Below are 27,574 nucleotides of genomic sequence, written 5' to 3'. Positions count from 1 at the left end.
ACTCAAGCGAGAGGTAACCTCTTCCTATTCCTTTGTACATGATATTATGGTACTATGAGTGGATTTATGTTTTCGTACTCCGAGTAATAAATAGTGTTCTAAATGTATTTTATATATGGAAAGAGAAATTGTCTTGTGGGGTTTCCCATGATATTAAGGTATTGGGAGTTTTTGGAAGATATGCCACTTGTTGAAATTATTTATGAAATGCGAACTTACTCGTTGGTAAATACTTGGGCATGATTCATGTGTTGGAAAATAGTGTGAGACTTGGTTGATACTACCATGTGGTAAGACCTCTATTAATGCATTATGGTTGGCTCTTTACGTCCCCCATAGTAAGGGATAGGCCTTTTGGCTCCTTACGTCCCCCTTAGTGAGGGATAAGCCGAGTTCGGCTCTTGAAAATCTCCCAAAGTAAGGGATATGGTTGATAGGATTGCATCATTGCACATACATAATTGTTGTGGCTATCGTTTATAATATTACTTGTTAACTGCCCTACTTGACACCTCGCAAGCACGTATTTAGTCTATACCTTGAATTGGAAGGTTGGTTATTGGGACTTTAGTCTCGCCCCGTGGTTTATATGTTTTCAGGTGAAGGTTTTAGGCGTACGTCATTGGGGAGGGATGCAGAGACTTGAGCTTGGTTAGCTTTAATGCCTCTAGCCTGTGCTTTATATATTGTCGGATTGTATATTGCCACTCATTGGACCATTTTGGAAATATTTTGTTGATATAGTAGTAGTGTAAATAGAGACCCTTTTGATTCCTTATTTGGTTGGCCGGAGGCCTTATCATGTTTTATGAAACTTTGATTTATGTTGTTGGAAAACAATTGGATGGGCTTATGTTTGATATCTTTTGTTACCTGAGCCAGATGCTCGAAGGCCCCATAGATTTAAATAAATGATTTGGTTGCATGCAACAGCTTTGTTTGGGTTTCGACCCACAGGTTTCGCTGTCAGCTTTAAATGTATGCTAATTTCTTTTCTACTATGGTAGATTGTTATAACGGTTTTCCTTTTCTATCATAGCAGTGGCTTTAAGATGATTTTTATACATGTATTAGAGGAAGAGTTTTTACAATATGCACATCATGCCATAACTCAACAAATGTAATTACCCAAAAACCAAGATGAAATTAAAATGTGCTCTCTATTTTGTTTTAGTAAATTCCTAACATTAAAAATGTATTTCTAGTTTTAGTAATAATTAAGAGTTAAGAACCCATCAATTGAAACTGAAAGTAAAAATATTTAGTCAAGAAAAGGAAAGATTGGAGAGTAAGCTCCAGTGAAGCTAACTAAATGTTAGGTGTTACAAAGATTCTTTCTCCAAAAATTATCTTCTATGGCACAAGCTGCACTTCAAAGAGTAAACTGCACAATGAATAAAAACAATCATATATATTCAAGCAATCCAATTTTTTATACAGAATCTCAAAGAATAAAAAATGAAAGAGATCATAAATTCACCAGTACAATTAAGAATGGCTTACATCTGTCCTAATGGCACACTTGTTGAGGGAATGACCCAAAGGGAAAGGAAACCTAGTGAAATTGAATTAAAATATGGACTCGACAAGGGAATGCTACTCCCTCATAATCTTCTTTTAGAATAGTTTCCACAGCACTTGGAGGAGTAAGCCAGATTCTCTTATGCTCTCATATTTCCAAACAAAGTCAATAAACCTTTGAAACTCTATTCCTCTAGAAGAGAAAGAAAGAGGAAAAGCAAAGAACATAGAAAGACTGAGGATATGGTTCATCAGTGACTTCTCCAGCAATGACTCACCATTATATTAACTGTCAGTTAGTATTCTTTCTTGATAACTCAAATTTCCCTACAAACCACTATTTCCGTCCAACAATCCAACAAAAATATAGAGTAAAAACAGATCTGAAATGGGAAGAGTAGAAAGAAGCAAATGAATCAAAGAAAGGACGTGTTTCCTCTAAAAAACTTTGGTCCATTCAAATCAACAGACTTCAGGGTCTCAAAAACCACAAACGAAGAGAACAATGAAGTATAAATTGGATTACGTGATGGAAAATAATAGATGAAGAATAGAGTGGAAAAAGGACAAATCAAATGAAAAAAGGTAAAAAGAAACGCATGAGAAATAAAAAAAAGAACATGGCAAATCCCACCTTTAAACCAGGAAAAGTAGTGATGTTGGATGTGAGTTCGGCAAAAATAGAGAAAGCATGACCCACGATAAGCTTAATGAGGCAGGCTAAAAACAGAAAAATAGGAGGGATGCATCGTGCAAAGAAAAAAAAAATTTATAGAAAGGGAAGGAAGGAGAGAAGCGATGATGAAAAAATGGGAGTGGAGGGAATTTCAAAATTTGAAATTTGAATCTTTCATTATATAGGCACAAATATGAATGCTTGAAAAGGAGGACATGCACAAATAAACAGAAGCAGGAAAATTAAAAAAAAAAAGAGATCAACACATTCTCAAATATTCTCTTAACAATAATTTAAAAAAAAAAAGCACAAAGCCACATGCATGACCTGTTACTGTTCATGAAGCTGTTACTGTTCACAAAACAGTAAAAGTAGAGAGGAGCCACACCACATATGTAAATGGCTCAGTTCAAACTTGATTTTGATTTATTAATTATATTGATTACACACAGGTCTCAAGTAACACAATTTATTAATCTAGGGTCCCTTGAAATTTCAAAATAAATAGGAGATTCCATTAGACTTAGGAGTAACCAGGATCACGCGAGTACAGTGATTCATGTAAAATGTACATGGTAAGAAATTTTTTATACATTAAATATCATTTTTGTACAAAGTAACTTAGCAAAAGTAACATCATGCTACATTAGCCCTTGTGGAATAAAGCATAAAAAAAAATATATTATAGAAGACTTCTTTAAAAACTACATTGAAAGTCTTGTTTGTGGGGTTTCCTTGATCATCAAGGATCAGTATTTTGAGACCATGCTTATTCTAAACCCTAGAATAGAACGTATAACTGACAATGTGTGAAAACAGGATGGGATAAAAATAAGCCAACATTGGTTAAAGTTTGACCCTGAATATGTTTATTGTCATGACAAAAGGGAGCATGATTAGAAACTGTCTTTACATAATGTGAATGGCAATGAAGTTTAAGCATAATAAGCATATTTCAACATAGAGAAAATATAGAGTTAACTCATCACAAATAATTTTAACATAATAATCACATATCTAACACTTATATAATAGCCTACCAATTAGATATCGATCATCAAACTGATTTGATAATATTTTAAAGAATGAACAAAATGCAAAAAAAAAAAAAGAGTCACTTATTTTGCCGTCATCCACACATGGTCGAACAAAAGTGGAAAAAAATAAAGGTTGCTTAGTGGTTTGGTACGAGCTTGTATTGGGAGAAGCATAAAAATACGACCCCACGTACATTTTTTCCTCTTCAAAATTCTTGCGATGTCGTGGAAGGAAGGCAGTCTTAACTGTAGCATGAATGTTTTCACCCTGGAGAAAAATAACTGTTAGAACACAAGAAGTACATGCCTAAATTAATCAATAAAACACTTACATCCTCGTCCTTAAGAATCATTTCTATGGATGATATCTCTTCATGAGAGTGGAGTCTGGGCATATTCCATAATCAAACCATACAAACTTTGATTCTCTAGTTTTGTCTGCATGGGTTATTAGAGCAAACTAAATTGAATGCAAGAGCCATGTGAACAGTTGGAGAAAACAGATGATGCGATACCAACAAGATTAATTTACTGACAGAAATAAATATATAGACCTACTCTTTATATAGCAAAAAATTCATCTACGGTTACAATAAGAAAATGAACGTTATTAGCGATGCATGTGTGTATAACCCCTAAACAAGCGATATATACATGACACGATCTTGAAATGTGTAATTCAAAAATGTTGATCTCTATAAAGCCCGCTACATAAATTTCTATACTTTGTGACCCATGATATACTTCATCCATGGTAAAATTCTAGAGGTCGAACTTAATAATTAATAAATAGTTGCATTGTCAAAATCTTATCCATGACATTGTTTTGCTATTTATAATACTCTGGGTTTTAAATAGTTTCTCAAATATAAATATGATTACCTGGTTTAATTTTTTTTTTTTTTGCATGTATCTCTGTTGTTATTCAAAGTTAACATAATTATTTAGATATTTATTTCAATCAGCACAAATTATAAATTTAATAATTAATTATTTCAAAATTAACATAATTATCCCCAATAAAAAATTACAGCGGTGACATATTTTCAGGGGGAAAAAAATAAAACACACTAAATCAAAATTTTTAAGTCACCAACAGTCACAAATTTCAAAAAAACCTAGCTAAATCAAAATATTTAGAAACAAAACGTGAGTAACTGAAATTTGCAACTAACAAACAAATATTAACTAATTTATTAAATTGCAAAAGGGAGGACTCATTATTTAAAAATATTAAAAAATTTAAGGTATTTATCTCCCTCAATCTACCCACCACAAATAAATCTAGCATTTTTCATTTAAAATGTAAATATTATTGTAAATAATCATGTATATACCCTACGTGCATATTTGAACTCGTCAATCGCAAAACTAGTGAGCACAAAATTATACACACCACTTTAAGATACTGGCATAACCATCAGCAATATACAAGCATAGTAGATAAAACTTCTAAATACCTTAAATCTTGCCAAGTTCAAAAGATATTTGCATCAAACATTAATATATTTAAATCCATGGTAATTTTGAAATTTAGAATTCTTCAATTGCACCTAAAAAAAAGAGAGAGAAATACTTAAGTACTCTTAGAGTAGCAGCTCATTTAAACCCTATCTAATAAGAATAAGACAACTCAAATACTTTTAATCCATCTGTCAGTCTACTCATTTCTATTAATTTATTTTTCTAAAAAATAAAAATGCTCAATTTATTATGATCTCCATTACTGCCCTCCCTCCATTCTTTCTCAATCCTTCTCCCTCGTTCCCGTCTTTCCTCTCCCTTCATTATTCTCAATCCTTCCTGTCATCGGGAACCAGTTTCGGTGCTCATCCATTTGATGAGCACTGTAAGCTCATCAGATCTGAACCGTTCATATCTTATTTGAATGGTTCAGATTTAAAATCTTTAATTAATTATTTTTAAATAGAATAAATTATTTTTTGAAAGAATGATAGTTAAGAGATCATCACTATTTTAGATTCTATACATATTAAAATAATTATTTTGAATAAATAAAAATAAAAATGAAATCAAATCTGAACCACCCAAATGAGATATGGACGGTTCAGATCTGATTAGCTTATAGTGCTCATTAAATGGATGAGCACCGAAACTAGTTCCCCGTCATCGCCTCTCTTTCCACTTTTGTATTTATGTCTTATCTTTAACCATGTTATATAGTTGGTTTTTTGAATGAATGATCTCCAGCTTCTGTGTTTTGTGTGGATTTGTTGAATTAAAGATCTTTCGTGCCTGGTTATTTTATTTGCACTTCTAAAACTAAACTCAATAAGATCTAGACTCCATGCAAAAAGCCAAAGCACCCATGGACATTGAAGAGCCCAGAAATTTAATTTATAGTCGAAAATCAAGGATAAATAAGAAACCATTTGCCAGCACTTATGGGCATTGAAGAACCCAAGAAAATGAACAAGGAAGAAGAGGAAAAAAAATCTATTGATAGTTCAGATCTGCATCGCAAGTGGTGGAGGCGACGATAAAGAAGCAGAAATATTGATGATTCAGATCAGCAAAGTGGAAAGGGGTAAAAAAGACAACCGAACCAATCTACAACCTATCAATGTGTTCTAACGAGTCACTATGTGAGAGTCGCCAGGAGAGACGAGAATCACCATGGTCGTTGGTGGATATTGTCACACCGGTCATCGGTGGATATCGTCACTGCAGTCATCTATGGATATTGAGAATTTCCACCACGACCGTTAGCAGAGAGTGTCCGCTGCCGTTGCCCATGGAAAGTTGCTGCGGCCATTACCCATGGAAAGTCGCTGCCGCCATTATATTGCCCGTGAAGAGTCGCTGATAAGGAGATCGAAGATGGAGGCAGGGGGAATCTGAGATAGAAAAATGGAGAGAGATGCGAAGACAAATTAATAGAAATAAATAGCTGACACCTGGATTAAAAATTAACTGAGTTGCCTCATTCTTATTGGGTAGAGTTTGGTTGAGTTGGTACTCTGGGAGTACCTACGTATTTCTCCAGAAAAAAAAAATACAAGCGCAACTCTCTTTTGAATTTTGAATTTTGAAATTCTTCATGCGAGATAAATAGTGAGATAATAATTAACATTTTATTTTATTTTTTTATGTATATCCATTGTTATTTTCCAAAACACAGCTGTCAGTTAGACATTTATTTTAATCAGCACAAATAATAAATTTAATAATTAATTAGTTTAAAATTAACATAATTATTCATGGTAAAAAATAACAGTGGTGACATATTTTTAGGGGAAAAAATAAAACATTCTAAATCAAATTTTTTAAGTTACCAACAATCATAATTTTCAAAAAAAAACTAGCTAAATCAAAATATTTAGGAACAAATGTGGGGTAATTAAAATCTATAGTTAACAAAAAAATATTAACTGATTTATTAAATTGCAAAAGAGAGAACTCATTATTTAAAAATGATTAAAAAAAATTAAGGCATCTGTCTCCCTCCCCGTTATGCCATTTATCACACTTCTAGATAGCTTTGCGAAAACCCCTCCCTTATAATAATAATAGATATATTTTAAAATAAAAAATTACATAACTGTCCCAGTCTCCAATTGATAAGTTCATGGGCATGGATTAACAAGTCAATGGGAAGCTAATGACAAGTTAGAGGGTGTCAATTGACAACTAAATTTGTGGGAGGATATAATCTCCATGTGGGATCAAATTACAGCAAAAGAGTATTATATGACAATCTTTAAACTGAAATCATGTGTGACCAAAGCATGCAGATTTATATTAGATGAAATGATAGCTTTATATCATAATTATGTTGCAGATAACCATTGACAAGCTTATGGGTATGGATTCACAAGTTAATGGGAATCTATTAACATGTCAATGAGTACTGGTTGATGACTAAATTTATGGGATAATATAACCTTCACATAAGATCAAATTAGGAAAAATTCTTGTATGACATTTGACAAGTTACAACAAGCCCATGTACTTGTCAATAGGTTCCCATTAACTTGTTCATTCATATCCATGAGCTTGTCAATTGGGGACTGGGACAATGACTTAGTTGTTAACCGACAACCACTAACTTATCAATAAGTTCTCATGACTTGTTAAACCATACTCATAAGCTTGTTAATGGCTGTCTATCTACAATAAAATTACAAAGCAAACCCATCATTTCATCTAATATTAATATACATGCTTTGGTCACACTTCATTTCAGCTTAAACATTGTTATATAATACTCTTTTGTTATAACTTTATCTTATGTGGAGGTTATATTATCTCACAAATTTAGTTGTCAACTGAAACACCTGAGTTGTCTTTAGCTTCTCATTTACTTGTTAACCCACACTCAGGAGCTTGTCAATTGGAAACAGGAACAATGACAAAATTTCTTATTTAAAATATATTACTCTTAGGCCTCATAAGACCTATTTGTTTTGATATTTCAAGAGACTTCAAATTAATTAATTGTATTGCTTAGGACTTGTGTGTAATTTTTTCCATTATTTTTATAGCCAACCTTTTACACTAGTTATTATGGAAATAGCATAGAACACGTTACTAGTAACATTTTCATAAAACATCTCTGACTTTCTACACCAATTGCTATGCAGCTCAATTCTTACCAGCCTCAACAAGCTTCTCTTCCCTCCGTTTGTTATTACCAAGGTACTGAAAACTAGACCAGTAACTGAACCAGTCAAGGCAGTGGATCAAGGGTTAGTGGGTCAGCTCGAAGTTGACCCGGGGTCAGACCGGTGAGGAATTAAAAAAATTAAAAAATAATATAAATTCTTATCACACCATCCAAAAATTCAATATCAATTTAATACCTTAAGTTACTAATAAAATAATCATATATTTACAATGTATTTTCAAGTTCTAACCTTTTTTACATAACAAAATAAGATCACATTGTCATAATACCATCCTATGTCACCAAAATACTAAATATTCAGCCTAGAGAACTATCAAAATAGATATATATATTCGTACCTATAATGATTCAATCACTAAACCAACTAATAATTATCAACACCAAAGTTGTCATTAACTTCATTTAGATCCATAGGCATTGAGACACTAGGAGGAGGAGGAAAAGCTACAGAAGGACCAGCACAAGCACTTGGAGTAATATCATCATCATTCAAAGGTGGAGGCTCAGGAATATGCATATCTTCATCACCTATACATGACAATAATTAAATTGTTAATGGTTATGTGAAAAAAATAGTTATACACTTTTGTATAAAAATGTAACTGTAATAGAAGATATTACTAGTTTATTACAAACCTTCATCATGCCTCTCAATCTCAAAAGTTGATGTAGTTGCAATGTTTTCATTATTGGCAAGTCTTTCAAAATTTATTACATCTAGATTATCAAATTCAGGGGTTGCATCTTCAACCACCCAAAAATCAACTTTATCAATTGATTCATAATCAATAGGATCATAATTTGTCTTCTTCTTGTTCAATAGATTCCTTTAATGACAAAATGTAAGAAAATGAAAATAAACATTAATGAATTCTATATTCAATAAAAGCAAATAGGCAATATTCAATAAAAACACTCATAAGTCATAATTTTTAATATTACCTATCTTTTAATCTCATATTGTAGTTTGTAAAAACCCAGATCATTTAACCTTTCATGTTCCAATCTATTTCTTCTTTTGTTGTGAATCCGCTTAAATAAGCTCCAGTTCCTTTCCCATCCAGAAGAAGAAGAAGATGTTTGGCTAAGAATACATATTGCAACTTGTTGCAATTTCGGAATTGAACTCCCATAAAATGACCACCACTGATCTTCATAATAGAATAAAAGATATTTAATTATATTCATATATTTATATTAAATATTTATTAACATGTGCTATTAAACATGATATGAAATATACTTACGATGATCTAGTTTTTGAGCTGCTTTTTCACATGAAAATCTATCAAAAGAATCCTTACGATCACGATAAATAAACACTTGCTGCATCATTGTACAAAAGTCAAGATTTTCATTTGAGAATGACTCAAAGACATCAATCAAATCTTTTTGCAATCTGTTCTTTTTTATGAAAGTTGAATTATACAAAAAAGCAGGATTCAACATATAAGCTACTGCATGATTCTTGCTTCAAATGCTTGTTCTATCGAGGTTGAATAATGTGAATGTGAGGCTTGTATAGCTCTTTATTCCTTTGAAAGATGTCCTTGATTCCATTTTTAGCCCTTTGCATCCCTTCATAGACATAAAGTAATGAGGGTTTTTCATCGGAATCAATAATCCTTAGGAGTCTCATAAGTGGAGACACAATCTTCACAACCTGGTAACATTCATTCCAGAACCGATTGTCTAATACAATTGCACTGAAAGTTCTTCCTACTTTAGTTCTTGCCAACTTGTGATCCACAAAATGCTTATCAATAGCCAAGGCTTGTAAATCATGCTTGCACAAATATATACTATGCAAGGTAATGAATGTAGTTGCAAACCTTGTTGCACTAGGGCGAACAATTTCCTTCTAACCTAGTCTTTTCCTTAGCCATGACAAGAAGATTGTATGATTATATGCAAATATAGTGATTTTAGATGCCTTTGTTGCAAGATTTGACACGAGGCATAGAAGCAATATCTCTCAAAACAAGATTCAAGCAATGAGCTGTACAAGGTGACCAATAAATAGTTTTATATTTCTCTTTAATCAATTTATCACATGCTATATAGTTAGCTGTAGGGAATTGAAAGACGACGCGCAGCGGAAAAACAACTTAAGATTTTAAAACTTTCAATCCCTTGCCCGGATCTACCGATCGCGTTTAAGTCAGGTAGTAAGAAGCATTACCTTCGGTGTTCGATTTCCTGGTGGCTCGGTGATTCCGCCGTTCAGGATGCCTCTGCTCGCCTCCTTTGTCATTCGAAGTCGACAACTCCGGTCAACTTCCTCTACCGGTATCCACATGAATAGCTCTCCAGTCACAAACGGCGTGCTAGCGCCCTTTTGTCCGTCTAGGGTTTTCAGAGAATCCGTCCACTCTTATCTCTCTTAGGCCGTCTCTTATCTGCTGGTACTCTCACACTTAAAACCCTAGCTCCTCATATCAAATATATAGGATGCTATAGGTTTAATGAATGATATTTAATTTCAAAATTAATCCTAAATTAATTCTGAAATTAATACAATATCAAATATTGCCTAATCAGATAAGAGAATAATTAAATAAATATGGTTTATATTAAATCCGTCTCACAGATTTAATTCGCCTATTTATTTAATTCAAAATAAAGATGTGACGGAATTAATTTATATAGATTTAATTTATCCTTATAAATTAAATCTAACAATTAATATCTCTTATATTTATATAATATGTATATATATATATATACACACGTCCACCCTATATTATTCAATGAATCTGGACATCATAACTCGTGTTGGGCTATTTTGTGTGCGACCCTGTAGGCCCATATGAAGTTGACAGTGGGCCATTAACTATAATGACTCACAAGTCGTAAGCGGTCTCTAGCAAGACATCACGACTACCCAAATCATATGAGGATCGTTGAACGATGTAACCTTTCATACAACCATATCGCGTCCCTTTTGTCACACGATATTTTGGTCATGGATGAGGCATGGAGAACGTCATCCTCCTATTCATGACCGTTACTTTCTCGATCCCTGAGTAGTCTGAGTATAGAAACGGAACTACCTTTCCATTATAGTATGGCCATACATTTCTCAGACTCACTCATCGAGGGGCCCAGTAATATCTCTCTACGAATGTGAGGGACAAATTCCATCTTGACCATTCACATTCCTCCGCATGAAAAACCACTAAGCCTGAACACAATCTTTATGATCACTCGATCAAAAGTGACTTTTGACTAGGTCAAAGCTGAGCGTTTCTCATGTAGGAATCCATGATGATCTCAGGTCAAAGGGCACAGTGACATGGTTTGTATATGAGAGGAACTTATGACTTAACCCATGCAGTTCTCTCATAGCGGGTCGGTCCAACACCTTGTACTCTTACATGTGCCTATGACTTTAATTTATATCTCTATATCTCTTTAAAGTCATACTGGTCTTATTTCATCTTTGCTCCCACATAAATGATCGACCAGGGACATTTAGGATAAACCATGAGTTATCCAAAGACAGTCATCACAGTAAACATGCAAATAATATGATAACGTAATTAATAAATTCATAAATCAACAATGTTCATAGCAAAATGATTGGCCCCTAGGGCACAATTTCCAACATTAGCAGTATTGTTAGTGACCACATGAACTAGATTTTGTAGGACCAACCCGCTTAATAACTTCACAAAATAATGAGAGTAAAGTTTTAGCATCCGTAACTACATTTGAAGCATCAATTGATTTCACAAATACCATACCATGTATGGAATAGACTAAGGAATTAATCAGAGTTCTTTGTCTAACATCAATCCAACTATCAACCATGAGTGTACAACCATTTTCTTTCCATTTTGCACGATGACTCTCAATCAGTAACTGACATTCCTTCTTCCAATCTTTCAGCAAGTTAACCCTAAATCATGAGCATTAGGGGCTTTAAACCCAGGCCCAATTGCAGCAATAGCATCAATAGCTTTCTGAAAAAGAGGACAATCCAATACACTAAATGGAATGCAATTAACAATAGCCCATTGAGAAATAACCATCTTGACATTATATTGTGCTTCTTTAGTTGACAATACACTCTTGAGGCTTGGTTGGGAACCAGGAATTGTCCTAGGAGAAAAGTAATTGTCAACCCTCCCAGTCTCAAGAGCTTTCCTCTTGTTGCCTATCACACCCTGATAATTTTATCCTAATTGATGAATGATTTGAGACTGACTAAGGTCAACTAGTATAGTAGATTGGTAGAGGATCCAGGCTATGAGGAAAAATCAGGATAGGGACATAACGGTCATTTTTAAAAAGATCGGTCAAGAAAGGGCAGTATTGGAAATAATGTCTGAAATTCCTGAAAATTCTCAGAAAATCATGAAAAATAGAAAGGAGGGTACAAAATAATGTTTGAGGCTTAGAAGGTGAATATAGGATAAAAAATAATTTATTAGGGAATTATTTGTAATTATTGGAATTTTTGGTTAATTAAGGAAAATTAGCCAATTTCCATTATTTAAAATATATGGAGGCCTCAAAAATTCAAGAAAAAATAGGGATAAATTATGTGACATATTATCCTAATTTATAAAATTACTTCCCACCTTTGGAAGTACATAGGTTAGCTTAAAGAATATTTATTACCGAATTATTATTAGTAGAATATTGATTTTTGACGGAATAAAATTTAGAAAATTATAGAGCGAGGTAAAATTTGAGAAAAATCATGGAATATCCTTGGAATGAGAGGAATTTAAGGAGGTGTTGAAATCAAAATTTTGTCATAGTAAATTGGACAGGATTGTTAGAAAATTGGACCAAAAATACACAAATAATCAGTGGATTGCACTGAATATTGGATGAGTCATTTTTCTCCCAATTTTTAGAGTAATAATTCAGCCAAAATAAGGGAGGAAGGACAAGGTTGGAATTTTCTAAATTGTTCAAGGGCATAAAGGGAAATAAGAGACAAAACATTAAAATAATATTTTTCTACTACATGAAAATCACATGGTGAATAGGTGTCCTTCCATGTGTCATGATCTCAAGGCTTGTGCTCTAAGATTTGTCCATGTGTAAAGTGAAAAAAAATGGACGGCCGAGATCGCATCTTTTTCTCTAAGGGCATTCTTGGTATTTTGAAAAGTTCAAGCCTATAAATACCCCCTCACCCTTCATAATTTCGGCCAAGATGGTTTCCTAGAGAGGGAATGTTTTGCTCTTAAGTTCTAGGAGAGAGAAAGAAAGAAAGAAGAGAAAGAAAGGGAGAAAGAAAGGTTAAACGCCTCTAATCACCGATTAAGAGCTAATTAAGGTATGCTTACCTCCCTAAGTGTTAATTATTTTTAGTTAATGATTTATTTGAGGAAGATTAGGATTAATTACCTTGATTAATTATGGTTTAGTGATAGCTAAAATAATCATGTTATTTGATTAAAGATTAATAAGTACTTAAGGTTAGTTACCTTGATTAATTAATGACTAGTGATTAGTTATGTTAATTAAAGGATGATTAATTATGATTAATCATGTTGATTAGAGAATGATCAATGGTTAATCCATAAGGGATTAGTGACTTAATCTTAGAGGATTATGTTGTATTAATGACTATGTGACTTGAGGACCTTAATTAAATATTGGATTAAGGATTAAGGGTTAGTGATTAACCAAGAAAGCATGATTAATCATGGATTAAGGAAGAATTCCAAGACCTTAATTGAGGATTAAGACTTGGTCAAACCAAAGTCAAAGGATTAGGAAAGGTATACAGAAGTTATAAATTGAAAGGCACAAGGATAGTATTATATTGAGAAAGAATTGTATACTGGATATGGAATTTACCATACCCTTACTGTATGGTTGATAGGCAATTTTCTGGAAACCTAGGAGGACCTCAAGCAAGGAAAACAAGGAGGAAACATTAAGCATGGAACCGAGGTAGCGTGAACTTACAATTATTTTGTTGACTTGCATTTGGTGTTTCTACTGTGTGTTTATGTGCCATGAGAATGTTTATGCACTGATGATGTGAACTCCTTGCAATGTATGCCTTGGCTCTTGCATGATTGAGTTTTGACTAGAATGATTATATGCTCCATGATGATGACATGGATACGGAATGGTTATGGCATGGCATAATGACTAGCAATGTTATTTTACTGCATGTAGCATGACATCTTATGCATGTTAACTTGATGGTTGTATGTTCAATGCTACTGGGATTTCTATGAAATCTCATTCCTCCTATAACATGATATCCTAGGTGCCACTACCTCCAAGGAGAAGGGAAAAGAAGTAATCATGGCTTGAGAAAATTATGATCTATGTATTGTATTATATGGATTTAAACCTTTCTTTTCCAAGCCATGTAAGCATATTCTGAGCATGACCACATGACATGATAACCTTTTGGATGTATATTAATGGTAGAGTAGCTTTATATGCGAGTATGGTCTGCTTATGGTGAAAAACGAAATGGTGCTAGAATTAGTGAAAAAGGGGGATAAAAAAAGGGTCTAAATTTGACCAAACTTTGACCAATTAAGACCCTAGTCAAATGATTGAATCTTCCCCTGAACTTTGGCATGCAAATAGATCTTATTTTTTCCTTTAAAATGAGTGGTAAAGCGTCAAAATCAGAGCTCTGTGCAAGAAGTTATGCCTTTCCGAAGTTAGGTAAAAATCCTGAAAAATAGAAAAATGACCAAATAAACAGTACTTTTTGAAATTAAAATTGGATGCGTTTGTGATTAAATTGGAACCTGAGGTCATTTTTCCTTAATAGATGATGTTAAGAGCTTCAAGTGAGACTTGGAACAACCTTGTTTCAATTTTTCTAGAATTAGTTGTGATTTTTCAAAGTTATGCCAAGTTTACGGTTACAGTGGATAGTAATGCGGGAGAAGAAATTTTTAAATTTAGATTTTTCAACCCAGTAACCAGTAAATGCGCTTCTGAATATCTTAACTTGGCATAATATAAGAATGCAAACGTAAGGTGTTACATTGCCACTACGCTCGGTGCCTATTCTAAATAGAGGTGAATCAACCAGTTCGTCAATTTCCCTAACTTCATTGTCATCTTCTACATGTTTAATAGGTTTTTTCTTTGACCCTCCTACCAAAGATTCTTTCATTCTGGCACGTACATCATGAGGAACCTTTTTACAAGAACAAACTTAACCAGAGACACCAGCTAAATGTTGTTTCATTCTATTTATCCCACCTCCTTTGTAACTTGATACACAAAATAGACAGGTAAAGACATTTACTTTCCCCTCTTTCTTAAGGGAAACATATGCCCATGCAGGATCAGTTTTACCAGGTCCATATGAGGGTGCATTGCTGTTTGGGTTATTGGTGGAACTAGAAGCGGGGTTCGGATTCTCATTTTTGGGATTATTATTGACAAAACTAGAACCAGAACCAAAAGTGGGATTTAGATTCTCATTTCTTTCAGTATTTGTATCATCCATTATCAATAATCTCAGCACAAACAATCCAATAAAAACTACAAATTAATAAAAACACTAAAAAAAGTCAGTTCACTAACGTACTCAATTAGAGGCTTAGAGCAAGAATTATAAACCATGAAATCAGCGTAAACTTTGATAAAGTTCATTCAACAGAAATCTTAAACCCAAATCAAAAGCAAAGCCCATTTAGGAATTAATTTTTGAAACCCCCATTGCAGGAAAGAACTAGAACCGAAACCCTAATCTGTAAAATGAAAAAAAAGAGCAAACCAGCAATGGAAGAATGTGAACGGCAGTTGAAATCACAAGGTTGTTGAAGTTTGAATGGCGTCAAGCTCCCTCACCATGAACGGAGTCACACTGAACTTTGAAGTGAATATTTGCTCAATATGAAGAACCACCATGAAAATAATGGCGACCGCCTCCACCCTGAACGAACCAACAACAGCGACAAGAACACGATGAACAAGAAAGATGAGCTAGGCGAAACATATTTCTGCAACGAAGATAATGGGAAAGGAAAATCGTGAGGGCAAGGAAGGAGAGAGCGCAAAAAGAGCGCGGGAGTGATCGATGGACCAGGGAGAGTGACGGTCTAACTTTGGAAAGGGGGAATTGTTTACTCAAAAAGCCGAATTCAAATTCTTTTTTTTAAAAAAAACCAAAACGACGTTGTTTTAACACCAGGAAATTTTTTTTTGGAGCAACCGGTTGGCCCAATGACTCGTCAGGTTTGACGGGTCAGTCCTGGGTCCATCTGGTTCAATTCGGTTTAAATTGAACCTGGTTTTTATGTTAGACTGAATCAGTTTTCTAGCTAGTTTGCTGGTTTTCAGTCCAAACCGGCCGGTCCAGTCTGGTTTTTAATATCATGGTTATTACAGATACTTTATTTGGTCCTTTGATATTTGTTCTTTTTTAGTTAATTGCTTTAGTTCATTTAAGGCCATAGTGCCTTGTACTGGTTCTTTTTTCCTGTCTTTTTACAAACTCTTGCTTCTACTATTAGGAGTAGTGCATTTTAGTTTTAAGTTTGCCTCTCTCTTTTTTGGTGATATAAATTTGCCTTAGTTAAAAAAAAAGGTGATTTTTTCATAAAAAATAGTTTCAATAAAGGAAAAATCGCAAATTACAAATAAAGACCCTTAAAAATATAAAATAGCTAAATGAGTACTTGAATAAACAAAATTGCTTGACAAACGGAGTCTTAAATTGAAATTATAAAATGTTGTTTAAAAGACAAAAACACCATTCTGATTCACTCAAGCACTGCACCGTTTTCTCCCTCCTTTTACCTTTGAATAACCTCAATACCAAACGAACCTATCCTCTGCTAGTAGTTTCTTTTATTCCTAATCGAAACCATCAAGAGTCAGGCATAGGAGGAAAACCATTTGAGACCCAAAATTCTGAAAGCTATCACTAAATCCCACCCACCCATTACTCTTCCACCGCAAGAATCTCCTCTGTTTCCTCCACATACCACAGAGGCGGAAGATAATCATGTTGAGTTATCACCAATGGAGTTCCCTTAGTAAGTATTGCCGCCGCTGCCAAAGAAGGTGGTGAAATGGAAGAATTACCTGTCTTTAACACAACAGAAGCCTTGGAAGAATTCAATGGTATTGCTACCAAGCTTTCTGCTAAATCTATCCTGAAATACGGTGCCCTTTTGTTTGGGGCTTTCGTGTAACAAACTATTTTTTTCGTTTTGATTATGCTTGATGATGACTCGAAGCAGCAAGCTGGGGATTCGAATGTTATTGTAAGAGAAAAGAGAAACATTTCGTTTGATGGGAGTGGAAAAATCATGGGGGTTTGCTGGTGGTAGTGGTGTAATTTATTTGAAGGATTGACTTGAGATGGATAAGAAAGTTGAGGAAATTAAGCTAATGACAAGGGAAGCTTGTAGAATTGAAGGAGAGAAGAAGAAACAATTGGAAATCCTGAAAATGATGATGAAAGTGATGTTTCTGATCATAAACTTGGTATTGAGAAACAGATTGGTGCACGCTTGTTGAAGTTACAGGATAGGGTGATTTTTTATAAGGATCAATAAACACTATTAAATGTTATTAAGAATTTAGAAATGCTATGAATCTAATTTTTGTGTATCTCATTGTGAAGTATTTGATATTACTTGAAAAAAATTATGGTAAACACATACCATTTTTTTTTATATTAGTGATAACAGTGTTGTTATTTCCTATGTAAGTGTTGTAACCATAGACCATGTGTGCATATGATATCAATTTCTGTAATAAATGAACTTAGTGTCAACAGCTGTTGAACACTTGTTATTTTCCAATGAAGACTTATTATTAGCAATTAAATTATGAAAATAGTGTTAATTTAGTTTTAGTAAAAATTAACGTTATTTCTAGAATTTAGTTGCAAATAACAAGTTTAGTATGAAAAATAACAATTATTGAAAAACTATTTACATTAACTTAGGTTTTAGTATAAATTGATATTATTTCCATAATGTAGTTATCAATGACAAATCTCGTATGAAAAATAATAAGTGTTGAAAAGCTATTTAGAATAACTTAAGCTTCAGCATAAATTAGTATCATTTTCACAATTTAGTTACCAATGACAAGTCTAGTATCATAAATAACAGATATTGAAAAGCAATTAACAATAACTTAAGTTTTAGCACAAGTTAGTAGTATTTTCTATTATAAACTTGTTATTTTCAATTATAAACTTATCAAATCCTCAAAATCAAGTTGTTATTCCCAATTATTCAACAACTTGTTATTTTTTATTATAAACTTGTTATTTTTTATGATAAACTTGTTCTTTCCAGTTATAAGCTTGTCAAACCCTCACAATCAACTACTCAACAACTTGTTATTTCCTATTATAAACTTGTTATTTATAATTGTAAACTTGTAAGATCCTCATAATTGACTTGTTAATCGCAACTACTTAACAAACTTATTATTTCTAATTATAAACTTGTCAAATTCTTATAGTTAAAATGTTATTCCCAACTATTTAACAACTTGTTATTTCAACAAACTTAAATTTCTCTTTCCAGTACCCAAAATGGATCAATCCACCTATTCAACTTTTTATTTCCAACTTGGGACTTGTAATTCAATAAACTTGATATTTTCACTATTGAACTTGTTGAATTTCAACATTCATCTTGTCATTTACAACCAAACAAACACTTGCTTTTTAACAATATACCCTTTTCATTTCTAGTCAAAAACTTGTTACCTAACAAGTCACCTTTCTTTAAATAACAATACCTTATTATGAAATAACAAGTTTTTTATTTGAAATAACAACTCTTTAATTAGATTTAACAACTCTTCAAATCAATTTAGTGTTCAACACAACAATTCCATTATGATAGTTCCCAAATCCATTATCGTCATTTCCCAAATTAATCTTGTCATTTATTAGATCGATGGACTTATTATACGTTCTTAAATATAACTCAAGATCACCTGTTAGGAGAACGATTTGTCCAATAATCACATCTAAGTTGTTCGTTCTTCACAGATAGCAAAGATAACTCATGTTGATGCAGTGTACTGATAGAACAAAAACAAAAGGTAAGACAGAATAAGAAATATAAGAAGGGTTTTTTTTTTTTTTTTATCTTTTAGCCTTAATTTCATAATTACAATTTAAGACTCGCTCCCTTCAAACAATTTTCTTTATGCAAGTGATTATTTCGCTATTCTATTATTTTAAGGGTCTTTTAATGTGATTTCCCCTTGAATAAACATGCCTGCAATCGGTTCCCAATTCACAACAGTCACCTGCCCAGTTACCCCATAATGAAATGCGTCATCTCCCACACTTTCTTCTAATCTCCGAATCTTTAACTGCAATTTACCAGGGCTATGAAAGATCATAAATCATCTGCAGCTAACAATAATGACAAGCCGCAGAAATCCTTCAAACCGTCCCATCTATAATCAGTCAATAACTTACATATACCGTAGTAGTTGGAACACAGCACAGAATGTGCAAAAAAGAAAAAAAGAAAAAGATAACGAGTAATCAGTAGTTAACAATCAACAATATAAAGAGTGGTGGCACGCCATGAAATGTACTGTGTCGTATGACTACAATTTTCCTTGCCTGCAAAGAGAACTGATGTAAAATGGACAAGATTAGCTCCGTCAGGGGAGGACAGGTCCATTGTACGTGTCCACCTGTGAACAAGTACACGATCAGCTCAGAAGGAGATGAGATCATCTTTAGATGTTTGCTGTTTCTTGGGATCTTGGCCGCCATCTGATGCAGCCCCACCACCTTTTTTGCCAAATATCATTTCGTCAAGATCATCCATCATCTCATCGTTGCTTCCTCCGACTCTGGAACCGGAAGGCTTTCTTATCAAAGAATCTTCCTTTGTGTGACGAGGTGACTCCTCCGGCTCAACAGCAACAGGTATCATGGCGGGTTCAGGTTCATGTGATGGCGCTGTTGGCTTCTTCAGCTCCTCATACTTGGACAGAACCTTCTGAATCTCATCATTAACATTCAAGGCTTCAAACAACAGTGCTTCGTTACCTGCAGAAGTCTCAATAATCCGCTGGATTGTTGATTGGGACCGATGGCATTGCTGTACAAGCGTGGTTGTCAAATCATCCTGCACATGATACAAGGTTCAAGTTATGAGTGTGTAAATACAGCAGTGTCCCAAAATTCGCTTCTTCCTCCATCAGGAACATTACAACCTAAATAAATAAAACAAGCAAAGGTTCACACAGAAATTGACTGCTACGTAATTCTCTTCACTACGTTAAAGAGCATCATAGTATAAGATTTTACTTGGCCGTTGTCCAGGTACGTAACTGAAAAGTAAAAAGCATAGTTTGCATCAACTGCCACAATCATAAGATATGATCTTTCCCAAAACAAGGGCCAATGTCATGGTTTATTTAATTAATGCTTGGAATAACATTCACTAAAGATCATTGTTTACTTTAATCTAATTGTCAACAGAACTGAACACATCGTGTAGATCCAGAATCAAAGCTTCAGAGTTCAAGGCTAATTCTGCAAAGACCCTTAATTATTTCACTATTAGGGCTATCTTAATAGAAAATTGTAAATTATTCTCTTACAATACGTTAACTTTTAGGAGGTGCCAGACAGGTACAGCCAGTTTAAATACATTATTTTTATTCAAATAAAAAACTGATGGCTTGAAACAAAAAGGGATAAGCCATTTTTGGGCCATTAGCTCATTTTGAAAGAAAATTATTCATTAATTAATATCCAGGGGAAAAAGGGGGGGCAAGACCGTAGCTGCATGAATGCAAATTTGACAAGACCGTGATTAGGAGGAATTCCATTACAATGGTTGGTGCTCATGCAGTATATTTCTAGTCATATTTAAAAGTAGGCTTATCTTTTCAATTATAGGAAGTGCAAATATGGCAAGCAGTTACAGCTTGCATATACTGGCATTTATAATATATGTTCATCTTACACAGTGCCTAAGTCACCTCCCCGAGCTATATTAAGAGCAGTGTCGGCCTTTTCCAATTTTTGTTGAGGAATTGAATCACTCTTCTCTCTATTGCCACTCTCTCATCTGCTTTCTACTTCCTTGGTGCACTTTGCACCAACCGCCACTATCAAGTAAAATGCATGACAACACCTTAATTGATCAATGTTATCTCAAAATACCTTGAAATGCAATGAAGTAATGTGCTTTGCTGTTACGCTAGCTGATATATTTTTGTTTTTGCCGATATAGCCAAAAATATATACAAATAAACACAATCCTTTGGTCCTTAACATGAGACGCATTTTTAGAAGACTTCTATGGTCTTAAATATAAGATGGTTTGCAAAAAGTTAGTAGCATTACATTCTCCATTAATTGTGTTGTAGAGAGAGATGATATAACAAAGAAATTAAAAGCAACAGGTTGAATTTGCTTGGAGGATAATCTTGGAAAGTAGTGATAGTTTTTTACAATTTTAATGATATAAGCTACTTTTAATTACTTTCCTTAATTGATTAAAGACCAAAAGAGCATATCACCAGGAATATTATGTTTCCTCCTGAAGATAAAATGTGGTTTCCGCAAATATTGAAGAGTCGCATTTACACAGCCAAATGATGCCACTGAACCGGAAGGATAAGTCTAAAATCTACCAATTAGAAGTTTAGAGGAAGCATTTGAAATACTAATAAGCTAATTTATCACTATCTAATAGCTGAAGCCTGTGGAACATTGATTTCTTTAGTTAAGGAACCTTTATCAACAAGTAATCATCACTTCTGTCCCTGTTGCCCTCATTTGCCTAATTAAGTTAAATAAAATTTCAGCCTTAGCTGCAGTACACTAGTGTTTCACTTACAACTCTTCCAAAGAAGGTTATTACTGAAATAACATTTAAATCCTATGATAGTTTGTTTTTGCATTAATTTATTTGTTTGAATTTGGGTGTTGAAAAAATGGGACCATTAGGTATTTTAATCTTTTTGTTTTGTACAAGTCAAACGGGAAAATGGATAGCTAGTCATCTCACCGATTCTTCTTCATGTTCATCGGTTCCCTCACTCAGAGCCTCACTTATGCTCGCAATTTCCTTCATTCTACAGCTGCAAGGTGTGAACGTGCTTTCCTTTTAATTTTTATTCTTGTCCTTTTTCCTGATTTTCTCTGAAATGTTCATTGATTTTCTGTTTTTTCTGAATGGCATTGCAGGTATATTTGACATGGAAACAATTTGGATCAGTCTGGTCTAAATGATGAAGAATGACATATATGTCTCATGAACAAAAATATGATGATTAAAATTGCAAATTATATCTACCTTAGTGCAAAACAATAACAAAAATACGAAGGCCCTGACATTTTAGGCTTTCAATTGGACCTAAGAGATCAAATTGTGAGGGCTGGGCTTTGCTATCTAGTCTTTTCTACAACTTTGGGCTTATTCGGAACAGTTTGAATAAGCTCAGGCCATGTTTACTACCAGCTCTAAATAAAATCTCATTTTATGACCTATTTAATTCAATGGCTGTAAGCACCTACAAAGAAACAATTGGGGCGTTCCTTTTGTTTTTAGTTTAGTATCCTTACTTGCATAAATAGTTATAGATGCCATAGACACAGGAAAATTTAATCAAGAATAACGTTCGACTTAAGGATTCTTGCTGTTCCACTTGAACTGGACATCAAGTATTGTAAGCTTAACTGATGCCTTTAGTTTCCTTAATTCTTCTCCAATATCACCCCTGAGGTGTCATTATGAAATTCAGAAACAATTTTCTTTTGTTGCCTGGCAAAGTGGTTTTTTACTTGGTGGCAATCAGGAACCGGTATGAAACTTCTTATATTTTCAATTTTCGAACACCTAATCCTCAGCCCCCAAAAAGATCTATCATGCTTTGCTCATTTATCAATGCTCAAAATAGTCATCTTCATTATCCTTCAACCATATCCTATGAAAATTTCATCATCCTTTGACCTTTTAAGTGATAGAAGAATAACATCCATATTGATGATATATAACAGTTAGTTAATCAGTTTCCTTTTGGATGCATGCTGCCCTAGAGCAGCATACAAAAACTAAAAATACACCATTGAAAGATTTTGACCAACACAAAAAACTGTAAGGAGCCTTGACTTAACTTTTATAATCTGCGCAAATAAGTACATAAATTACAAAATCACAGAACATAGCAGTTACAAGCTATAAAGATCATAGTTATGTAACCCATTAAAGAGGTTCATGCCAAAAACCGAATTGTTTTATTCACGTGACTGGGAAAAATGCTCATAGGCATAGAAGATACTAGGGTTAGCCTTGATTACATGATGATTGAGGAATCGTAATCAAATCCACAAATTTAAAATTCAAACAGGGAATCAGCCGCTATCTAGCCAAATCATAAATTACTTAAACCTAAAAATACTCAAAATAATTAAAAACTAAATGGGCCTAAGCCAATAACGGTTTCAACACCCATGTTAAGCACAACCATAATAAAAACACAAAACCTTATCTATTATTATGGTCATTATCTGATGAATCACATGAGAAAAATAGTTATTTACACACACACACACGCAGATACACATTATGACCTTTTTTTTTTTTTAATAATATTTTTCTCTCTTATTAAATCCTTTAATTTCACGTTAATGCATTAAACGATTTAATCGAGAAGAAAAGATATAAAGGTACCAAATTAAAAATTAAGGAAAAGTATTTCCCTATTAAGTAGCAAAGTTCAAGGGAAGAACGGGAAGATAACATTAAGGTATGTGATCGACTTAGTTCAATCTTAATGCTTTTAAAAAAAAAACAATAAGTTCTGTTTAGTAGTCAACAGCAACACACTTTAATACATATATTGAGTAATGTCAGCGTCATATCAAAGCATCAATAATTGAACTAAAATTAAAATTAATAGTATAACACAACAGAAATGTTACCTTTAGCACATCCTGTTGGGGTGATGAAGATAACACAGTAGAAAGAAGCTCAATGCTATTTCTTGCAACATCAAAAGCTTCCTTAGTTTGTTCAGGTGTAAAACTTTGCACTGGAATATCATCCTGAACCTGTTGTGGGAGACCAGCATCAACATCTGTAGCAGAGCGAGGAGGAGTAAAAATTGGAGCCAAGCTTTCATTGTCACGGCCAGGGAACCGAATACCTCTAGATTTCAAACTCTGAACCGGAAAAGTGGGAGTTAATGGAAGTAAAAGATAAGATTGTAACACTAATATATGCCAGAAAGATATGGCATTCCATTTAGACAAATACATTGACCAGCAATTTATCTAAGCAATATATCAGAAGTTTATGATAACAATTGACTTAGGTTTCATCCTACAGAACTTTTAGGCATCTCAGAAGAAGATGCCATCAAACTTTCACTTCAACTTAACTTAATTGGCTTCTGAATGAAATCTTCGAAAATGTCAGAGTTTAATGAAATTGTAAGTTGATGTTAGCTCCAGGGTTTGTTTGTTTTCTATATTATTATTGCATTCCATTTGCACATCAACCTGAAGAAAGTACTCCAAATGCAATCCTGAATTTATCTTAACGGATCATCATGCTTTCTTTTGTCTTATCAGTCTTTTCTATTTCTTTTGAAATCCCTAAATGAATGCCGAAATCCACCAAAACAGCAAACGTACCTTGTACGTCTCTTCATAAACAGGCAAGAAGCGAAGCTCACTGGTTGACTCTCCCCATGCCTCAATCAGTATCAAAGCCTTGTTTCGGTTGTTAACAACCGTCTGAGGATCATCAATCAGTTTTACCATTTCATCCAGGACTCTCTCAGCTGCCACCTCTGAGAAGGCCTTCTCACAATTCTTAACACATGCTTCAAGCAAAACCAAAGCCAGGTACTGGATCCTAGGACTCTTCATCATAATCCGTTTCTTGATAGCACGGATCAATTCAACACTATTAACTCTTTCGTTATTGATCATATCGCAGATATCAAGATTCATAGCCCAATCAGGCTCATCAAGGGCCTCAGAGGTAGCATCCTCAACAAGTTTATCAGCCTGGCTTGGACCCTGGAAGAACTCTTTCACCTTGAAGCTCATAGAGCTCATACCAGCACTCACCTTTCGACCCACCTCAGACCCACCAATTTTCAGGCGTTCTCCCAACGCGTTCACTTTTTCCATCAAATTGTCACTCATATTTTTTCTGGTTTTCTTTAACCTTTCAGCTTTCCCTCCAAAAACCTTCACGACGAGAATGCCCTCAAATCCTACAAAAATTCAGCAAAGCGAAAGAAAACTAAAGTTATCTAGACGTAGTCGAAATAGCTGATAAATAAGGGGTAACAACCAACATCTTCTTCCCCCGAATAATATGTAAAGAAAACTAGTAAAAAAGGGAAAAAAGAGCAAACCCTGAATAAGTTAAGGCTGGCTTCAATTCATTCTGAACATACTAGGGTTGAATTTAAGTCACACATTCGAGATGGAGAGGAGACGGGATTTTTGAAGTAGAAAACGCGCAAAAACTCGGTAAAGTCTACGTCGTTCTTTGGAGACTCAGTCCGCTGTTGCTTTCTTCTTTCCCGACTCTGACTTCACGCCTCTGGTTTCTTTTCTCTTAAATAATAATAACAACAATAAGAAAAAATCGCAAGAAATTACAATTTGAGTTTTTTAATTCACAAAATTACTGTGAAGACTATGTTCTAAATATAAATTATGAAATATTAGAAAAAAAGATAAAAATATCCTTATAAACAGACCATTTTGTCTAGGCCCACTAATTAATATACAAAAACATTAAAATGATTAAAAAAAAGATAATAGAAAAATCTACCTTAATTCTTTTCTGGAGACTAAGTTTGAAAATTTCTGCAAAAAAAAAAAATAAAGCAAGAATAGCTTTGTTAACATAATTAATAATACAAATAGAAGATATGGTTAATTATTGATTGACTTCTAAATAAGAAAGTGTGGAGAGGACACATTAAAGAGGAAAATAAGAAAAATTAGAAAATAAAAATAAAAATCTTTCATTTAAATTGATTGGTACCCAATTGAAAATATCCTTTTAGAGGCATAATTATGAAAAATAAAAAAAATATCAATTAATGATGATTTGGTGCTTAAATAGGGAAAAAAAATATTATGAGTCATAATTAAGGGAAATAAAAACATGAAAATTAAAAAGGAAATGAAAAACTCTAGCTGAAGCTTATAAATAAAAGAATAAAGGTTGGAAAAAAAAAGACAAGGTTTCTGAGGAAAAAAGACAGTAAGCGAGAAAGATAGAGGGACACTCTTGTCATCATTTTTACTTTATTTCATCATTCAAAATGGGTTCAGGGGAATTAAAAACTTAGTCAGAGCCCCCATTATACCAACTGCCACATGTCTAGATGCTTGATATGCTGATGAGCATATCAATAGAGTTGAGGCATACGCACTTTAAGCTCTAGAGGCATCTTCCTCTTTTACTTATCCTTTGTCCCCCCCCTCCTCTTTCCTTCTTTTTTTTTTTTCGTTTTGTTTTTGTTTCCTCATCTCGTATTTTGGTTCTCACCTCACATAATCTCTTCGAATGATAGTTTAATCTCAATGGGATCACAATCCAGCCATAGTTAGAGCATTTGGTATGGGTCTTCTCCCTTTCTATACTATTGTGTTTGGTTCAATAATTTGATGATGAATTGTTTTCGGGTGATCTTTTCTTCCTCTCAAAAGTGCTTCCTAGTTTTTAGATCTGTATTGCATGAGGTTTTTAGAAGCTCCACAGGTATCAAGATTCATCAGTAAATTGTGTGAGATTATGGGAGTCTCCATAGGTATACCAATAGAGTTGCACAAGCTTTCTTTTTAAAATAAATAAAGAAGAAAAAAATTTTGGACCAATGTTCATAAATGAAAATAAAATAAAAAGTCCTCTTTTCCATAAAAACTAAAATATTTTCAAAATAAACATTTTCTAGAGCCGTATGAGGTTTTTAGAACTTCTTTTAGAAATGGGGGTTTGTCAACTTGTTGATTGTTCCAAACAGTGGTAGAACCTGGTGAACCGGGCAGGGTACTGCTTCCTATCCTCTCCAACCAGTCGAGTAAACAACCCTCTCGGTTCGCTCGAACGATTGCATACCCAAAGCTTAGAAGGAGCTTCCTCTAACAAGCATTCTCATACCTCTCCTTGTTAGCAGTTTTGAAATTCTTCTGTGTGAGATTATGAGAATCTCTATAGAAAATGTAATCAAAAGCTCTTTCAGAAGAAATCTTTTTCCAAATAGCAATAAAGGAATTGATTTTATCAATTAAAAATTATGAACCACCAAAGATATTTCTTAAATAAATTAAATAAATATTTTCTTGAATCAAGTGACATATATTTTTATCCTAGAACTATGTGAGGCTTGATCCCTTTAAAGGGTATGTAGACCCTAGGTTTTTATCCTAGGTCAAATCTAACTTTGAAAATAAATTATTTTTTCCTTTTATTTTTGCTCCCTAATTTTATTTCTTTCTTTTGTTTTTAGGGTAATTAAAATATAATAAAAGGTCATATTGGTTTTATTGTCAACTAAGGACAACCATTCTCATGAACAAGTGCTATAGGATGCCTAACACTTTCCCCACGAAAAATTAACTCCCAATCCCTACTATGCTTTTGTAGACCGTCTTTTATGAAAGGTTTCCAAAATCACCCTCCTAAACTTTTGGTCACTACTCCTCTTTTGTTTCCTTTTATAGGAAGACCAAGATTCGGGCACGACAATTTG

General features: G+C 33.7%; 1 protein-coding gene and 1 long non-coding RNA gene across 2 annotated transcripts; both read right to left on the bottom strand.

Moving 5' to 3' along the window:
- Positions 1-1,143: 1,143 nt before the first annotated feature.
- On the bottom strand, positions 1,144-4,152 carry LOC114755495 (uncharacterized). Its single transcript, XR_003741310.1, has 2 exons — positions 3,429-4,152; positions 1,144-1,384 (listed from the first exon to the last, which is right to left on the bottom strand). It is a non-coding gene; the product is annotated as an uncharacterized LOC114755495 (long non-coding RNA).
- A 15,016-nt stretch (positions 4,153-19,168) lies between these two features.
- On the bottom strand, positions 19,169-25,405 carry LOC114755508 (TOM1-like protein 1). Its single transcript, XM_028944394.1, has 4 exons — positions 25,220-25,405; positions 24,486-25,075; positions 23,772-24,011; positions 19,169-19,959 (listed from the first exon to the last, which is right to left on the bottom strand). Exons 2-4 carry the CDS (start codon positions 25,002-25,004, stop codon positions 19,543-19,545), a joined length of 1,176 nt encoding a protein of 391 aa, XP_028800227.1. The 5' UTR covers positions 25,005-25,075; positions 25,220-25,405; the 3' UTR covers positions 19,169-19,542.
- Between the last annotated feature and the right edge of the window lie 2,169 nt (positions 25,406-27,574).

The sequence above is a fragment of the Neltuma alba genome, unplaced genomic scaffold, assembly GCF_004799145.2.
Source record: "Neltuma alba isolate B1F8T4 unplaced genomic scaffold, ASM479914v2 tig00010280_pilon, whole genome shotgun sequence".
In the NCBI taxonomy this organism is placed as follows: Eukaryota; Viridiplantae; Streptophyta; class Magnoliopsida; order Fabales; family Fabaceae; genus Neltuma; species Neltuma alba.
The sequence above is the reverse complement of the archived record's forward strand: the minus strand, read 5'-3'. Positions and strand labels throughout refer to the sequence as shown.